The sequence below is a fragment of the Periophthalmus magnuspinnatus genome, chromosome 8 (assembly GCF_009829125.3).
Source record: "Periophthalmus magnuspinnatus isolate fPerMag1 chromosome 8, fPerMag1.2.pri, whole genome shotgun sequence".
Classification (NCBI taxonomy): Eukaryota; Metazoa; Chordata; class Actinopteri; order Gobiiformes; family Gobiidae; genus Periophthalmus; species Periophthalmus magnuspinnatus.
In genome coordinates this window covers 1,930,756-1,949,426 of record NC_047133.1, presented here as the reverse complement: position 1 = coordinate 1,949,426, position 18,671 = coordinate 1,930,756, and the positions used below count along the sequence as shown (strand labels likewise).

Genomic DNA, 18,671 nt, shown 5'->3' with positions numbered 1-18,671 from the left:
TTCTCTTGGTCTCTTGTTGTGTGTTTTAATGAGCAGTTTTTATTCTGGACGTGTGTAACACAGTGACCAACTGCCCAGGATGATGCAGCCTCGTGTCTAAAACAGTAATTCCTTTTCTATCTAATGTTTTAATTATACCAAACCTTCATAAACCTGCATACTTTGTGTCAAAGTTACTGTTCACTGTTTCAGATGGTAAAGTGTCAGAGCAAAATCGCAGAGTCCATGTTGGTCCTACTGTCTGTGCAGCTGTATGTTTGGAAAATAAAAGAGAATTATTTAGGCCTAGTATTTTAAATAACATTCCAGTTGAGCTGAACCAGTTTAGCTGATAATAATTTAGAGATCCTTATAAACCTGTATTTTTTCTACCATATCCTGGCAGTGGAAACATGTCAAGATATGACACAAAAATACAGGTCTGATTATTATTATATTTAAATTATTAAAATGTGAAGCCCCGATGAACCTAATTGGACTCATTTATCTGCTACTTTTGCATCTATCCATGGGATTAAAACAAATATGGTTTATGCACGTTGCACAGTTAGACTATAGAACAGATCAGAGGTCTCCAACCTGCAGCCTGGGAGTATCCTGCAGCTCTCCACACTCTTCCAGGTAGATCACCAAGGGATCTCTGAATTATAATCATTGTGCTGAATAACTCTAATTTGATTAATTACCATTGTTAATGTATTTGGATACATAACTTTGTGCACTAATAAATAGATAATGGTTTATGTTTTTAAGCATCTAGTTCTAGTCCTTGTAAAGTTATATTGACTCAGTTTATTTCGACACTAACAGTAGGAGCTTTTTGACATTTTTCATTTTGTAAAAGTCCCTGGACTAGATAGTTGAAAATAAATATTCTCCTCTGCATAGCCCCATGTCATTTTTCTATTAAAATATAAACATTTGAATAGTTGGAGCTGTTTCAAAAATACATATGTGTCATTTTCAAAGATCACAGTTTCTACAGCAACTTTTCAATTGCCATTTTCATCACATGAGATGGAGGATGTTTGTGATGGTGTGTGTTCTGGTAAGAATACGGCTTTCAAAAAAACAAAGATTACTTAAATTTCTAATATCTAATTGTGTAATTTAATAGTATCTTTTTGGCTCCATACTGAAGTTTGAGTTTAGTTAAAGTTATTTTAATAGATGAATATTTAAAGGGGCGTCTGTCTCTTTAAGAAGTGTCACGGCTCCATGTTGGCGCATGCGCATTAGCAGAGTGCAACAGCCTCAGTGAAAAACAACAACAACACTACAGCGGGGAGAGAGATGTCCCCGTGAACAAGCACACGGCCCTGATCACTGTGCTCGTAATACTCACAGCTGCTACTTCCATCGGAGCTGTTTATGTCGATGGTGTCGAGCCCATGAACTTGGCCAGTTTAAGCGGGGAGGCCGGCGGGAGCCAGCTCCTCTTCGCCAACTTTAACCAGGACAATACGTAAGCTGCGGCCGGGGTCTGGTCCAGTGGCCTGTGAGGCTAACAGCGTTAGCTCTGTGTCTGAACACTTTGTACATAGACAATGTCCACAGTGAAGAAACATGCCACTGCTGCAATTAAGCCTCTTTTACAAAATATATGAACTGCAGCTGTTTGTTGTAATCACTCTAATGTATTTACTTAGGTTAGCTGCTAGCATAGCCTCCAGCTAACATTTAGCCGTGAAGCTCGATGTGAAATCACGTCCATTTGGGTTACGATTCAAATATTAAGATCATTTATGTGTCAGCAGTAACACTAGACACAGAACTACTCGACTGCAAACAGACACAGCTCCAGGCTTTAAGGATTTGTTGAAATAGCCTGTGATGGTTAATAACTTTGTCATCTTCATCATTGTGACGTTTGGGAGGGGAAGTCCTATTTTTCTACACCACAAAAGCCTTACGTGATGATCACGTTTGATTGCCTTTTCTGTTCGTGGAAATGATGATTCTTAGTATTGTTTCTTTTGTTTCTAGGTCCTTGGCTGTTGGCACAAAATCTGGTTACAAGTTTTTCTCCCTGTCTTCAGTGGATAAATTGGAGCAAATATATGAATGTAGTAAGTGTTGTTTTTTTTTGTTTTTTTTCTCAGCCGTCATAGTACTGTGTTTAACTGTGTATATTGACTAATTGTGTTTAAGGCAATCTGTCTGACTTTGCATTGTTTGACTACCATTAGAGTATAGCTTGTTCTTAATAATTGATTGCACTTCCTAATGGACATTGGAATAGTCTTTATGTTGTAGTAGTAGAGCAAAATGCCTGTCTGGGTTGTCATCGTGTTCCTCTGTGGATTTTGTGCTTTCTGTAGCGGACACAGAAGATGTGTGCATTGTGGAGCGTCTGTTTTCCAGTAGCCTGGTGGCTATTGTCAGCCTCAAAGCTCCCAGGAAACTCAAAGTCTGTCACTTTAAGAAGGGAACTGAGATATGCAACTACTCATATTCCAACACCATTCTGGCAGTCAAACTCAACAGACAGGTAGAAAAGAAAAATGTGTTTGACATTTACTGTTACCTATATAAAAGAAGAAAGTTTGCTGTGTACATCTGTTAATCTTATATGTGTTATTCCATCCAGAGGCTTATAGTTTGTCTTGAAGAGTCACTTTACATCCACAACATCCGTGATATGAAAGTTCTGCACACTATCAGAGAGACTCCTCCCAATCCTTCTGGTGAGTGAGAGTAATAAGTATTTTAATATTTATAAAGGCTGAATATGAAAAATAAAAACACTAAACTGTATTCTATCTTTTGTGTTGTGTTATTGAACATTTTTATACAGGATTGTGCGCCCTTTCCATCAGCAATGATAACTGTTACTTGGCGTATCCAGGTAGTGCAACGATAGGAGAAGTTCAAGTGTTTGACACGGTCAACTTGGTGAGTGCAAAAGTCGTCAACTGTGTCTTTGACTTTTGTGTGGACTTGGTTCATGTTGTTTTTGGTGTGTTTGTCTTGTTAGCGAGCAGCCAACATGATTCCTGCTCATGACAGTCCATTAGCTGCTTTGGCTTTTGATGCCAGTGGAACTAAACTTGCAACAGCGTCAGAAAAGGTAGTCTTTTTAAACACTCTATTATTCACTTTTATTCTGTTCTAATTTTGTTTCTGTCTTTTGCTGTTAGGGCACAGTTATACGTGTCTTTTCAATCCCTGAAGGACAGAAGCTTTTTGAATTCAGAAGAGGGGTCAAAAGGTAAGTATTTATGTAACCACAGAATTGTTTTTGCAGTTATTTTTGCCATTATTGAAGTTATTTACTAATATAATTGTCTTATGCCTCAGGTGTGTGAGCATCTGTTCACTGGCGTTTAGTATGGAAGGCCTGTACTTATCAGCCTCCAGCAACACAGAGACGGTCCACATTTTCAAACTAGAGACACAAAAGGAAAAATATGTGTATGCATCATTTCTTTAACCCTATATGTCACTCAGTGCCCTGAGACTTTTGATGGATGGAAATGACCTTTTTTCTGTGGTTCATGTCAGGCCTACAGAGGAACCCGCCACATGGGGAGGATACCTTGGCAAAATGTTGATGGCGTCCACAACCTACCTGCCTTCTCAGGTCACAGAGATGTTCACCCAGGGACGGGCCTTTGCCACTGTGCGCCTGCCTTTCTGTGGGCACAAGAATATCTGCGCCTTAGCTGTGTGAGTATGAATTTTACAACTGCAATGTTGAAAAGATGAAAAAATAAACTACAAGGGCAAGCTTTTGTTATTTTTCAACGAGCATTGCATAGTAATAGTTAAATGGCTTTTCATATTGGATACTACGGATGGGACGAGACACTTTTTCCATAAGACAACAGGCACAAGATATGATGAGTCTGACATTATTTAAAATAAATATATTGGGCAGTTCAGTTTACAATTTTGGCCTGACCATTATTGATGTACTTTATTTAATATTTTGCTGTCATTGTAGCACTGTTTTTAGGAATTACACCTTCTGTAGAGTGTGACTCACCACAGATGGAGATGGAGAAGTCCACATTTGTGCACTTGTAGCAAATTTTTCGCTGAATTTATGATGATAATCTGTACATGGATCTGGTCTTATTTGACAGTTTTTACCCTTTTTTGTTTGAAATCAGGATTCAAAAGATTCCGAGGTTGCTTGTGGCAGCAGCAGATGGATATTTGTATCTGTACAATCTGGATCCCCAAGAGGGAGGAGAGTGTACCCTAATGAAGCAGCACAGGTAACACACACACCTAAAATTCAAGTCTGTTTTACTTGTTTCCTTTTGCAAAATCTTAGCATTTTCTCCTTGTTCTCAGGTTAGATGGCAGTACTGAGCCATCTAACGAGATCCTTGAACAGGGGTCACATGACCGCCCACTTGTGGCCCAAACCTACAGTGCAGCAGTCACAAGAGGTAATAACGCTCATATACTCTTACATGTTTGTGTTTATATTTTATATACATATTTCATTTTCACAAGGGACACACTAAACATCTGCTAGATTGCAAATCTGATTTCATAATTCTAACAGCAAAATCATAGCACTGGTTTGACTATAACATACATGTTTTTCATCCACTTGATATTTTAAATAAATTAATTCTCCAACAAGTACTTATTTGTAATATATCATGTAACACATATGTTCTAGGTAACTGTGAGGAGCAGGGTGCAGTGGGCGGGGCAGGGCTAGATGAAGACCTCAATGACCTGCGTTTAGAAGAGGAGAATGAGCAGCCGCCACTCATATTAGAAACTGACTGAACAAATGAACAGCTGTATCCACCAATCAGGACGCTCCTCTGGTGCTGCAAACACGAGGGGGGAGGATTCAAGACGGGGGTGTTTTTCAACGCTTAAAAATCCTGTCTTATGTTATGTATGTGTGTGTTTCTGTCTACACACATGTCGACATTTTATCCATCTAATTTCCACATTCATATGCTCCTTTTTATCTTCTCCCTGCTGCTTTGCATGTACATGTGCCAACTGCAAACATGCTCCAACCATGTGGCAATGCTGTGAGTGTGAGCATGTAAAACATTTGATTTCAAAATGTAGCTGTGTCCAAAATGAAGGCACAACTCCACACAGACACTGTGTAAAATGTAAGTGGTGTGAAAGTGCCTCAATGTCATGGTTAATTCTGTGAGGGAAACCTTTCTGCAATGACCCAATAAAATCTGTTGCTTTGTCAGATCTTAATTAACAATGTGTTCAGTACTTTTGTCTTACACCATACGCTCTCACTGATAGACTACATAGACCGCTACAATCCACCCTGAACTTTCAGATGAGTGAACATTGCCTCATGTGTGTCTGTGCTGGGCATGTACATTGGCAAATCCTCAAGCGATGACCCTACATTTCCTCCTGCTCACATTCTATACCTCCAGGCTCGGGCTTCATGGTACCTCCCTTTCCCTGACAGACCTCTCATCATTGATTTGCTTTTTTGAACTCTTAATGTAAAGACCTGTTTTGAAATCTACTTAACCAATCATAACCAATGCGTAAGAAAACATGCATGGTGATGGTGATGTACTGTGTTCATACATTGAAGGCATTTAAGTGGTTACTGACATACAAACCTGCTCCTCCTGCTGTACTTTGTAGATTTCCACTGTACCATAGTGTTCAGGAGATGTGTTTTTGAGTGAGATCAAGGAGTCGTCTGCATGATTCTAGTCCTTTTGTTTCAGAAGGATGAGTAATGTCAGACATTTGTAATAATTTTGTACAAAATGTGAAATATTCATTTGATCCATGAAAATAAACCCATGTTTATGTGTTAAATGAGCACCTTGTGTTCATGTTCTTGTTCACTGTCACACTGGGAGTTTGTGATGGTACTGTTTACTTTTGTCATTGGTTAAAATTTATAATTTTGAACATTCCTTTTGAGGCAACTTGATAGTAACATTTGAAGGAGTTTGAACAAGTCCATGTGCAGTTCTCACTAACATGTCATTTAACATTCCATATTATTTTAAAGAAAAGAAAACTTGCTTTTGTCTGGCAAATTCATTATGTGTCATTTCTTTGCCTATTCCAAAATGACTCAAATTAATGTAAAAAACACAGTACATGCAGGATGACTTGCTCTTGGTTTATTCTACTGCAGCAGGAAGGACAGGACACTACAGCATGAACGACACACACAGGTGAGCTCTCTATCGTTGATGTAAGAGCACAGCTCTCCCACCCATTGTTTCAGATAAATGCTTCAAAGAGAAGAGGCAATAGACAAACGCACAGCTGAGAAGAAAAGAGCAGTATCTTGACAAAAGAACAACAGTATTATACTGTTACTGTTGACGACATACACAGAGCAGTGACAAAGTGCAGACAGACAGTTGAGACAAATCTAAAAGTAGTTAAGACTATAGGTGATGTCTTCTTGTGTTAAGACTTTCCAAAGACATTTTAAGACTTTGTAGAAGCACAGTTTCCTGCTTCCTCAGTGATGCTTTCTCTGTCTGGTTGGGTGGGCATGTGTCATCTGGAGGGAAAAAAAACCCTTGTAGTCCATGGTTTTGTTTTAACAAATAACTATTATGTTACCAACCTGCTGTTGAGTGTGTACATATTTACTCTTCCTGTCCCCCACTGGCAGGTTTAGTGACCTGCACAATCTCCACTGAGGTGAAGCCCTTTGTAGTCGATGCTCGGTTCCTGGTTCGCAGTTTATTAAGTGCCATTTCTGCCATTTCAGCTCTCTCCTCTGCATCATCCAGCTCATGCACGGTCTTTCTGTATTTAGACAGGCTGCAGTTAGCCTGCTCCTCCTGTGACATAAGGACACACATTAATATTTGTACAACTTTCATTTAATTCAAACAAGATGCTTGAACTTACAGCATCTTCTATCTGTCGCTTGTAGGACTTGAGCTTGTTCTGGAGTTTCTCCACCAGCTCCTGCATACGCTGGTTGGTTTTGTGGTCCTCCTCCGTCTGAAAGATCAGCTCTTTGACCCGACGTTCCCCTTTACGAAGGTTTTTCACAGTTTCACCATGGCGCTTCTGCTCTTGGTCCAACTCATTCTCCAACTCTTTAATCTAAAGAAACCACATGATCGTACATCAGAGCAGACATATTCAGCATTAGTATAACATCTCTAGTAAATACCAGTAAATACTAAGAGTCTGACCTTGGTTTCCAGTTTCTGGATGGTTCGTTTTCCTGCTTTCAGAGCCTGCTGCTCGGCCTCCTCTAGTTTCAGAGTGAGGTCTCGGAGGGTTTGCTCCTGGCTCTTCTTCACCTTCTCCAGGTGAGAGCTGCGGTCCTGCTCCTGGCGAAGCTCCTCACAAAGACGGGTTGCCTATATTCAAGAAGGAGAGTGGAATGTTCACATCCAGCTGGAATGATAGAAGAAAATGTAAATAATTGAGATGACTCACATCAGTCACAGCCTTTTTGGCTCTTTCATCTGCAGCACGGAACTCAGAGATGAGCTCTTCATTCTCTGTGGACAGTTTAGTGAGATCTGCCTCCAGTTTCCTCTTCAGTATGACCAGGCTCTGATTCTAGAGAAATAAAAGATGAAAACAGTCCACATTAAAGACATAGAATCATGTGTCTCTTATGTGTGACACACAAACACACACCTGCATGTTGATTTCGCTGAACCTCTCCGTGGTTTCCACCAGCTCCTGTTCGATTTGTTTTCGTGCTCTCTCAGATGCCTCCAGACCTCCTCGCAGCTCCTCCATCTCAGCCTGCATCAGGCACAGACGCCGTTCCTGTAGACTGTACTTCTCCCTGAGCTCATCGTGGAGACGGGCGTCCTCATCCATCTGCACCTGCAGGTCCTGCAAGTACACACAGGGGTCATGACATCTGACCTGTCCATACGATATAGTTGTGTTGTGTACTTTGTTTATCAGCTTTTATTTTTATAAGCTTTTACTATTTAGTAGCTTTTTGCTGTAAAAAATAGTGAGCTTACTTTGATCTGCTGCTGCAGCTTTTTCAGAGTTTTCACCAGTTCTGCGTTGTTTCTGTTGGCGTGCTCTAACTGAATCTCCATCTCATTTAAATCCGTCTCCATCTTCTTCTTCATCCTCAGAGCCTCAGCGCGACCTTTGGCCTCTGCCTCCAGGCTAGCTTGGAGCGACTCAATAGCACGAGCATGGTTCTTTCTAAACAGCAAGTATGAGTCATGCCAATAAATAAAAATACTGCCTTCACACTCATATGTTAGTGACGTGGTCCACTTTATAAAGACCATGAGTGTGTGCTGACCTGGTAACCTCAAACTCCTCCTCCTTCTCGTGGATCCTCCGGTCGATGTCGGCCTTGACCTGAGCAAGCTCCAGCTGCACACGCACCAGTTTACCCTCCTCTACCTGAACCACAACACAAATCAAATAAAGTCGTCCCATAAATGACATTAAGTATTTTAAGGTTAAAACTTCTTTTTGCACCTCAAGACAAGCCTCTGCCTCCTCCAGAGCCATTTGCAGCTCCTCTCTCTCCACCTCCAGTTTCTTTTTGGCCTTCTGCAGCTCATGGACACTCCTGCCTCCTTCTCCAAGCTGGTCAACTAACTCCTTAATTTCCTCTGTGGATGAATCATGACTCACATGTTTCACCTTTCATTATCATTCATGTTATGAACAGTGAGTACCTGAGAGGGACTTGTTCTCCTTGCGTATTGTTTCCATCTGATCTAGGCTCTCCTCGTAGGCCGTCTTGAGTTTGTAGAGCTCAGTCATGTACGAGCGGCTCTCTTTCTGACTGGTCTCCAGCTCCAGTTGAAGTTCCTCGTTCTTCTGGTGCCATTCGGAGGCCATCTTGTCAAAAGCTCGCTGTTTCTTATCAAGAGCGGCTGCGGCAGCATTTGACTATAGAAATACAGCTTTAATGACATTTTGTTCATATATTAACTTGTTTGTCTTCTCTGGTGTACCTTCTCCAGGTCTATGGTGAGGTCCTCCACTTCACCTTGTAGTCTCTGTTTGACCTTCTCCAGACTGGCTGCTCTGGCCTGAGCTGCTTCAGCTGCCTCCTCAGCCTCCTGTAGACGCACTGCAAGTTTACGCCTAAATGTGTGGAAAAGAAAAGAACAATTCTGTCACTGAAATGGCTACAGAAAGTGGAATAATAATAAGTGAAGTTTTTAGGATCATGTGCAGTTGTTGTTAAGCGTGAGATGACTTTAGACTTTAGACTCAATCTGAACTCATTTACAGCATATTATTCATTTTCCACAAAAATAAGGCATACTTGGTTTCTTCCAGTTCCTCAGTGCGATGGATGGCGTCCGTCTCATATTTGGTTCTCCAGGTGGTGACATCAGCGTTGAGTTTGGACACCAGACGCTGCAGCTCTCCTCTGCCCTCAGACTCCTCCTCCAGCTGCTCTTTGAGTAGGGAGAGGTCATGACGAGCATTGGCCAGGCCTATGACTGCAGAGTTACGCGCCTACAGACAGAGGACGTTTAGATGCAGTGTCAGAGTAATGCCAGAAAGCTGACTGTGCATATCAGAGCCGTGTACCTTGCTCTCCTCATCCAGCTGCCTCTTCATCTCATCCACCTGTAAAGTGAGTGTGGCCTTCAGCCTGGTCACCTGGGTCAGTTTACTCTGCGCCTCCTCCAACTCTCTGCTCAGATCGTTGTTCTCAGCTTCATGAAAGAAACAGAGACAAACATCAGTAATTATACAGACTGTAACTATCATTATATTATTTTAGTTAATGATTTGTCCTTAACTCATACAGTCATGTCAAATATGTATAATTTAAATATAATACACATTTATTATCATTGTGTATTTTTATTTTTGAGACTTCCGCAGTTTTAAAAGAGTGTTTCTGTACAGCCGTATGGGGACATTTCTTTGTACCAGTCAGATGGATTTTGGCAGTGTTGAGTTCTGTTTGCGTGCGCTCCATCTCAGCCAGGCGAGCGTTGGCCTCTGCCAGACTGTCCTCAAGTTTATGGGCATGAGCATCAGAGTTCACCTAAAATGCAAAAACAATGTCTTTGTCTTTTCTGTGTTGGCAAACCTGCACAAAAACACAAACTGAAAAAGCAGAACTTCTGTAGGTTTCAGTACCTTTGCCTTGTGCGTGGCCTCCAGTGTTGCGTTGAGATCTTCAATCTCTGCCTTCATGCTCAGTTTGTCCTTCTCCAGTTTGACCTTGAGCCTGGTCAAGTTCTCCAGATGTTCTCCCAGCTCGGCCATGCCGTCAGAGTGCTTCTTCCTCAGAGCGGCGGCCGTGGCCTCAGACTGCAGCGCGGCCTCCTCCAGCTCACGCCTTAACTTCAGCAGCTCTGCCTCACGCTTCCTGTTCTGCTCAATCTAATGAACCAATAAAGAACAGGGCCATCCATTCAGCTCATTCATCAAGTCAGAATGTAGATAATTATTTTGACTGACAGCTTCCAGTCAAACTCACCTGAGCGACAGTGGCTCCTCCAGCCTCTTCCAGCCTATCACTGAGGTCCTCTAGATCACGTGACAGGTCGACTCTCTGCTTCTCCACCTTTCACATATTCAATCTTCATAAACGATAATGTCATATTTAATATAGAACACTCTTTATGAAGGGAGTTACCTTGGCTCTCATGGCCCTTTCAGCTTCAAGCTCTTCCTCCAGCTCCTCGATGCGAGCCTAGTTTAATCATAATAGACAAAAAAAGTTATTTTAAGTCCAGTCAATGAGTTGTCTTTAATCATTTCCATCTGTCATCATCCTGAACCTGGTGCTCTTTGAGTTTACGGCTGAGCATTGTGCTCAGAGCTTGTTCGTCCTCCAACTTTGCGTTCATGTTGTTTATCTCAAAGTCTCTCCTGTAAAAAAGAACATGTTTGATTATGGAACTTCCACATTTATTCAAATGGAATTGATTGACAGTAGCTCCTAATTCGTACAACCCTATTTTATGTTAAAAAAGAAAACAATAACTAATACTAATACAATCATCAATATTTAGCAGCAATAACAAAAAAGTGAATTTACTGAAATGTACTCATTTCCGTAAATTCACTCACTTCTTGATGACATCTTCCAAATCCACTTTGGCGTTTTCCATTTCATTGAGGTTTTCAATGGCCATCTTCAGATCACCCTCTGCTTTTCTTCTGGCTTTCTCCACCTCTGCCCTGATTCTCTTTTCCTGTTCCCAACTGTCCTCCAGCTACAAGCCACAAAACATGTGCAATTATTTTCATTATTTATTGTTTCCATAAACAGCAGAATTTCTGTCCAAATGCAGATTGTAACGTGCCTCGTTCACTTGGGTGTTGAGTTTGCTGTTGGTCTTGGTGAGATGGTTGACTTTGTCTTCTTCTGTTTGGAGATCATCTAGAGTTTTCTAAATTATATTTAGAGAAACAAATAAGCCTGAATGTTACAGGTACACATAATTGTGTAGTCAAAGTAAAGTGTGCTTCCACAGACCTGTTGCAGTTCCTCTAGTGCTCTCTTCTCCTTGTGCAGTTTGGCGATAGTGTCATCTCTCTGGTCAAGCTCTCCAGTCAGACTTCGCACTCTAAAGTCCAAACTCTAAAGAAATGAAAACTAACTCACTTCTAACCTCAGTCTACATTATTATGCAATACAAAACCACGTGTGTGTGTGTGTGTGTGTGTGTGTGTGTGTGTGTGTGTGCTTGTGCGCTGACCTGTTTCTCCTTCTCCGTCTTGGCGAGAGTGGACTCTAGAGACTCCAGGTCTCTCTTGAGCTCAGTCACTTCCCCTTCGAGCTGCCTCCTCTGGCTGTGGAGCGCAGCTGAGGCCCCCTCTTCCTCCTCCAGACGCTCACGGAGGTCCTGAGTGCACAGTTCAAATCATACAGTGACTTTCTATTTCCACATATGAGTTCATTTGCTTTGCCATATTTAAAACTGTATTTCTTTAATATCTGTAAATCACCTGGGCTGATTCTTCAAGCTGAACCTTCTGGTGCATCAACTGAGTACATCGCTCCTCCGCATCCCCCAGCATGTCCTGCTCCTGTCGTTTGAAAGTTTATTCTCATCATGCAAAATATTATAGAACAGAAGAACATTATGTGTTTATGTGTTGAGGAGCAAACTTACAGCAGCCAATGCAAGGGCCAAGTCGTTCTTCTCTTGGGACAGAGTGACCATCTTCTCATCCAGAGTTTTGATCTTTGTCTCCAGCTCCTTCACTTTCTCCACAGCTACTCTCAGCTCCTCCTCTTTGGCCTTAAAGATCTCCTCCTGACGGGCCACCATCAGCAGAGGCTTTACCTGCACAGAGGAGAGAAAAGGATTTGACAATGACAATGGAAGTAGTAATGTAGAGCTAGTTAACACATATGTTTTATAAATACATGTAGTTTAGTGTTTTAATACAGTGAACTACATAGTGCACCTTGGTATAAAGCTTCCACCATCCCCAGAAGCGCAGCTGAAGGAACTTCCTCACATTTCGTTGGATGGCTATCAGTGCGATTCTGTATCACACAAAGATAAATCATTGTTCAGAGACACAAACTCCACACCGACTTTCACTGTAGTCTCACTGACCGACGATCCACCATCTTTTTAAATTCGATCCTCATGAGGACTCCTCTGAGACGAGCCTGGAACAAGGTGATGACCTTTGTCAGCCGTTCATCGCGCATGTCCTCCAGCTTCGCCAGGACACCAGCACGGAAAAACACCTGAGAGGATGGAGAAGACCAATGGAAATGGGAAAAGTAAAAGAATTTAAATACTGGTTTTAATAATAACCTTTGTGTGGCCTATGCGGTACTCCATACTGTCAAGGCCAGTGGAGCTGAGAATGAGTTCAGATGCTTTTTTGTTGTCAACAAATCCCTTTGGCATTACGTTGGGGTTGAGAATGTAGTACCTAAGATGAAAAGTAAGAACATGAGTATCATCAAGTTTATGTGCACCGCAGTATGAGCAACAGGCTGCTATAAATGCTAAATATAAGTGTATTACCTCTGTTTGAATTCTGGGTACTGCATTCTGTTGGGAAAGCCCTTCCTGCAGATGCGGATTCCCTCAAGAACACCATTACAAGCCAACTGGTGCAGGATCAGATGATTGTCTGTCACACCTTAATCACAAAACAGACTTTGCAAATAGGTCTGTCACAATAATTACTATATTGACTTATTGTTCAATAAATAAAAGATGGAACAATAGTAAACTGCCAGGCAAGTTAATGGTCAGAAGTGAAGGAAAGTACATGGAAAAGACCATTAAATAAATACATCAGAGTCAACCCTTTACCAACAGAACATCAAATTAACTTTTTTTAAACCCATGATTCACCACTATGTTTATTTCACTTGTACCTTCTTATTTTAATCACAGCTTTTTGCATATTACAGTTCTGTCTCCGCACTGACCTGACTGTTTGAACTCATTTGGCACAATGCAGCGGACAAAGTGAGGGGCGGTGCTTCGCAGGGTGCTCATCAGCTTGTTCAACTGTTCCTGCAGGACAAACATGAGGCTGTAAAGGGGCTTGTGGGTTTAAAGGAGAGGTGTGATATTGACACGGTTGTTTGCTCAGGTGTGTGTGTCCTGTGCTGCGGCTGAGTGAGGGAGTTACCCTGTAGAAGTTGGACACTGTTTGAAACGAGGAGCCCTTCTTCTGTTTTTTGGTCCCGGCTGCGGCCTCCTCCTCTTTGAAGAGCAGAGCCAGCAGAGGCATGGACGACTTCTGGAACAGCCCCACCACTGTCTCGTTCAGGGGGTCTTTGTTCTTCTCCAACCAGCCTGTAATGTTGTAGCCCACCTTGGACAAACGCCACAGAAATATTTTAAGAAATTTGATGCTCAGACTTCTAAATTACAACAACATCAACGCTCAGACATTCAGTTAATTGAATCCTGCAGCCCCTTAACTATAGAGGGGCTTGTGATAAAACTAACAGCCCTAAATATGTGCTTGAAAAACTGAGCTCTGTTGAAATACGGTTTTGTTCTATGATATTAAATGGTTGTTTTGTATACTGTACATTATAGTTATTACTAAAACTCACTGTGCCGGCATAGTGGACCAGTTCAAAATGGGCTTCTGTTCCCTTCTTCCCTCCTTTTGGCTTGAGGAAGTTAGCGGATTTGCCGAGGTGATTGTCGTGGAGAGCTGCTTTGAAGGTAGCGTCAGTCGCCTTTGGAAACACACACTGCTCTTCCAGGATGGAGAATATCCCCATGGGCTGAATATGTACAATACAATGTTAAAAACTGCTTACATATATATCCATAGTATGTTTTGGTGCTCTACCTTCTCCAGCAGGTCTATACAAGCTTGTAAATCCAGACCAAAGTCAATGAAGACCCAGTCAATGCCCTCTTTCTTGTACTCCTCCTGCTCCAGCACGAACATGTGGTGGTTGAAGAACTGCTGCAGCTTCTCATTGGTGAAGTTGATGCAGAGTTGTTCAAAGCTGTTGAGCTAAGAGACAGGAGGATGTGTTATTTCATTTGTGCAAGAAGAAACTGGGGCGAAAAGACAAAATGACCAAGTGTCTTACATCAAATATCTCAAACCCTGCGATGTCAAGCACTCCTATGAAGTACTGCCTCTGTAATTTAGTGTCCAGGGTTTTATTGATGCGGGTCACCATCCATTTGAACATTCTGTCATAGATGGCTTTTGCAAGAGCGCCAATGGAGTAAACGCACTGGTCCTGGTTCTGACCTGATAGTTTAAAAACAATAGAGTTTATGTAATGTCATATTAAGAAGATTAAACAGTTTTGACTAACCTTTGGTCACAAACTCATTTCCAACTTTTACTCTGGGTCGTGTTAAGCCTTTTTGCAGCTCACCGGAGTTAATGGCCATGAGGTGGGCAACTTTGTCAGCCACTAAATAAAAAGTTTGCATTAAAACCGTACTTTAGTTACAGTAGTAAGTGTAAGACTAAAATGTGTAGCAGCAGCAGGTGGAAAAACAAGCTTGGCGTAAGACACAAAGGATCTTGCTTCACTGATCGTGAAAAGAACAAGTTAAAAAGCAGGAGAAGCAGTGTCTACCCTCAGTGGATTCCACGTCAGCCTGTTCCTCTCTGGCTTTCTGTTTGAACTTCATGTTGCCGAAGTGCATTATGCCTCCAGTCAGCTTGTACACGCTCATCTTCTCATCTTGAGTGAAGCCCAGAACATCAAAAGCTTCCTTTAGACACACACGAAAAAAAATACATGTGAGCTGCACAGTGCTGATGTGACAAACCATCAGCAGGATTTCATTTTAAGAGTAATTTAGGCTGGCAGACTAAAAAAATCTGAAGAGACTTGTTTCTTACATCAGTGAGGAGCAGTTCCTCCCCGTCGTCCATGTTGTCCACCACAGTGACCCCCTGACACACCCACACATACTGCTTTGGGTCGGGACTCAGCAGCAGAGCCTCTACATGTAAAGGAATAAAAGTGTTGATAGAAACAGGGTCTTCTGTGTTAACTCACTACTGTAAATATACCTATGAGCTCTGGCTTTCTCCCTGACAGAAGCTGGTAGAAGATGTGATATCCTCTTTCTGCAGATTGCTGGGAGATCACTCTAGATTTCTCAAGCAGGTCTAAAAAAAAATAAATGTTTTAACACATGATTTTCAATATAAACTTCTCTAGAAAATATGTGAGCACTCACAAGTCTCAATGTCGGCACCAGCCAGCTTAGCTGTTGGACCAAAGTGGATACGAATGAACTTTCCCTGTGAGATAAAGATAAATACATCGACATAATCAGGTTAAATTACATGGTGAACATGTAATAAAGTTTATAGCGTACAAAGCGTGAGGAGTTGTTGTTCCTGATGGTCTTGGCGTTACCAAATGCCTCTAGCACTGGGTTGGCCTGAATGATCTGATCCTCCAGTGAGCCCTATGAAGAGAAAGGCCAGAGTCAAAGTACTAGAAGGTAATATTTTATACAGTCTATCACACTATGGTATATATGAACAGTAAAACATGCCTTGGAATCGGAAACTTTGCTCCCAGATGCTCCAACATTGGCAAAATACTGAATGACCTTTTTAGTATTCTCGGTCTTGCCTGCACCAGATTCTCCACTAATAAAGAAAAACATTTGGTTACACAGAGATCAACACCGACATGCACTATAAGTTTACAGAGCAGGGCAATAGTAGTTTGGAGGTAGATCGTAGTGTGTAACTCATGTGAAATTGTTTTTGATCATTACTCTCTACACTGACTCCTCAAACTCTGTGTCACTCATGCTTTGATAGGATGTACTTACGTGATCAGCATGGACTGGTTTTCATGCTCTGTAACGAGAGGACATAAAGAGGGCAGTGTGAGAGAGATCGGAGTAATACCTGATGATTTCCCACTGAGCAGATCAGAGAGCCGTGGACGTGCTTCATTCTGCTCTCAGCCAGACAGACAGCTGCCCATTCTCCCCTGACTCCACATAATGGCTTCAAAGTATTTTTTACTCCCTGAACAAATCATCACGCGGCACGCTGATTACAAACCTGAAGCAACTGGCCCGCTCCCTCCATCCCCGTACAACTGTGGAGCGGCTGTCTAAGAACTCCCCGGGGGGCCCTCCACATCACCACGCACTACTTGTATGTCTATTTCACGGCACTGTCAACCACTTATCCGACCTGTTTTTGCTTCTACTTCACTGATTGAATTGATTTTCCCTTCCTCGTTCCCCATAGATCTCGCTGCGCAGTCACTCCACTTTTGACGTCGTTCATTCTACACCATCAGACTCTCTCACCCAGCAGCATGTCGTGGTAGGCGTTATCAGAGACGGAGAAGAGGTGAGGAGGAACTTCATTGCGTTTCTTCCCCTTGTATAACTGGGCCACTTTCGCTCCGTAGATGGGCAGCCATTTGTACGGGTTTATGGTCACGCAGAAAAGGCCTGAATAAGTCTGTGTTAGAGAGAAAAGAGAGGATAATGGACTTCATGCTGCTGTGGTGGTTAAATAAAGACCTGTTCCCATTTATAATCTTTCTACTGTGATGGAATATGTCTTTTTTTGGGGGGGGAATCATTTATCTTTGTCCATAACTTTCTATGTTTAGCTTTTCAGACAATGATGAGAGGTTTTTCCTGAAATATGTCTTTATAGATATTGTCAAGGTGAGTAAATGTGTCTTGTTTTTTTATTTTTTTTATAGTGTTTGCATTTTACTGAACTTCATTTTTAAAATAAATTGATGTAATAATATATTCAGGGATGTCACTTACATAGATCCTCATGCTGACGTAGCGGCTGCGCAGGTTTTCCATGACGCTGGCCTCGTTGAGGAAGGTGAGGTTGGCCATGTCACTGGCCTGGTAAAACTTAGGAGGGTTCATCTGGTGGACGTCTTCATCCTTCACCGTCACCGTCTACGTAAGTCCAGACACAATAATGAAATCAGACTATAAAAAGGAAAACATAATAGGATTGTGTGTGCGTTCTCCTACAGTATTCTTAGATGTTTTAACAGTGACTTTATCTCCATCTTTAGACTGAATCTCCCCAGACACAAACGCCTCCTTCTCGTCTTTGACCCAGCAGGAGAGCTTGATGTCGTAGGGCGTGTTCATGGCATCCAGGCGCTCCTTCTCGGAGGGCACCAGGAATGGCATGGGGTCCACATCGTCCCCACACTCCCCTTTGTATCCGCCCGGCATGGCTCCTGCTGCCAAGGGACGCCAGACAAGTGAAAAACCTGCTCACACACTCCTCTGAAGCACTGCAGAGATATAAAGGGCACAAAAGCACATTATTGCATCATATTTATTAGTTTCTTCTTCCTGATGTAGGCAACACTTTAACTATTTTCACTATTTCAAAGATAGAATATTTTGTTGTTATACACTTAATTTCTATGACAACAGCCCTAATTTTTCATCATTCTGAACCCCATAGATACAAAACAATGAACCGTCTGTTGTGCTGAAGTATTTACTCTTCATGTCCAACATTCCTAAAGAGAAACCTGCTCCATTTACCAAATATACTTTAATATTTGGGTATAAATCCTGCATGATGCATTTAAGAGATGTGAACAGAAACAAAACAACTATTTTTTTTTAAAGTAAAATATAGAAATAGGAATGCACCACTGAATTATTAACAGAAAAGTATGAGTTTATTATTAGCTGTGCAGAAAGGTATAATCTGTCCTGTGTACTTAAATATTTTTGGTTAAGATTCATAGTAAAATGAGCAACATCCATTCTAGTTTAACACAACAGTTCAATCAAACCTTCATAAAATAATAATTTACTTTAAAAAATAATATTTCCTTGTACATTTTATCCAATCTCAGTTCATATCTCATATTGAAATAGTACCTGACACGCAGATGTACACGTGTAAAACTCACCAAAGCAGCAGACAGGCGTTGTGTCGGTCTATGGCCCCACGCATCGATACGAGAGCTGTTATATATCAGAGCAGCTCCCTCCTGATATGGGCACAACTCTAAAACCAGCCACTGCCCAAAGGTCTCATCCCTTTGCTCGGCCTTGACAGCCACGGAACTGGGAATTCTTCAATCTGAGTCTGCTCCATTTAAGGTTTCCCTGGAAAGTCATCACCCGAGCAGCAGCCACCTCCTTTCCTCACCCCATCAGTCTCACCACCTCTCCCATCCCAGAGCCTGAGGGCCAGCACACCTAGGGGCCCCGAATACATAGTACCTCACTGGAATATCTGAAAGTAAATAGGAAATACACATTAATTTAGATTTTAGAGCCATAACATGTGGA

General features: G+C 41.8%; 2 protein-coding genes across 2 annotated transcripts; one reads left to right on the top strand and one right to left on the bottom strand.

Annotated features, from left to right (window-relative positions):
- Positions 1 to 1,238: 1,238 nt before the first annotated feature.
- wipi2 (WD repeat domain, phosphoinositide interacting 2) lies at positions 1,239 to 5,784 on the top strand. The gene is made up of 12 exons (XM_033971323.2): positions 1,239 to 1,465; positions 1,987 to 2,069; positions 2,322 to 2,491; positions 2,591 to 2,687; positions 2,798 to 2,895; positions 2,978 to 3,070; positions 3,141 to 3,211; positions 3,301 to 3,414; positions 3,505 to 3,669; positions 4,116 to 4,223; positions 4,303 to 4,400; positions 4,640 to 5,784. The coding sequence occupies exons 1-12, from the start codon at positions 1,392 to 1,394 to the stop codon at positions 4,750 to 4,752; spliced, it is 1,284 nt and encodes a 427-aa protein (XP_033827214.1). The 5' UTR covers positions 1,239 to 1,391; the 3' UTR covers positions 4,753 to 5,784.
- A 307-nt stretch (positions 5,785 to 6,091) lies between these two features.
- On the bottom strand, positions 6,092 to 18,312 carry LOC117375073 (myosin-16-like). Its single transcript, XM_055223878.1, has 45 exons — positions 18,287 to 18,312; positions 17,379 to 17,650; positions 17,157 to 17,300; positions 16,680 to 16,836; positions 16,188 to 16,215; positions 15,903 to 15,999; positions 15,720 to 15,812; positions 15,579 to 15,642; positions 15,409 to 15,507; positions 15,235 to 15,338; positions 14,966 to 15,104; positions 14,696 to 14,797; positions 14,462 to 14,628; positions 14,212 to 14,382; positions 13,967 to 14,143; positions 13,534 to 13,719; positions 13,328 to 13,415; positions 12,915 to 13,032; positions 12,699 to 12,819; positions 12,492 to 12,628; positions 12,337 to 12,418; positions 12,039 to 12,212; positions 11,872 to 11,952; positions 11,622 to 11,768; positions 11,399 to 11,503; positions 11,226 to 11,312; positions 10,990 to 11,135; positions 10,698 to 10,788; positions 10,553 to 10,609; positions 10,394 to 10,480; positions 10,051 to 10,296; positions 9,838 to 9,955; positions 9,490 to 9,617; positions 9,218 to 9,414; positions 8,901 to 9,033; positions 8,619 to 8,835; positions 8,416 to 8,552; positions 8,234 to 8,337; positions 7,938 to 8,130; positions 7,597 to 7,800; positions 7,390 to 7,515; positions 7,140 to 7,310; positions 6,847 to 7,047; positions 6,557 to 6,776; positions 6,092 to 6,490 (listed from the first exon to the last, which is right to left on the bottom strand). The coding sequence occupies exons 2-44, from the start codon at positions 17,586 to 17,588 to the stop codon at positions 6,579 to 6,581; spliced, it is 5,832 nt and encodes a 1,943-aa protein (XP_055079853.1). The 5' UTR covers positions 17,589 to 17,650; positions 18,287 to 18,312; the 3' UTR covers positions 6,092 to 6,490; positions 6,557 to 6,578.
- Positions 18,313 to 18,671: the final 359 nt, after the last annotated feature.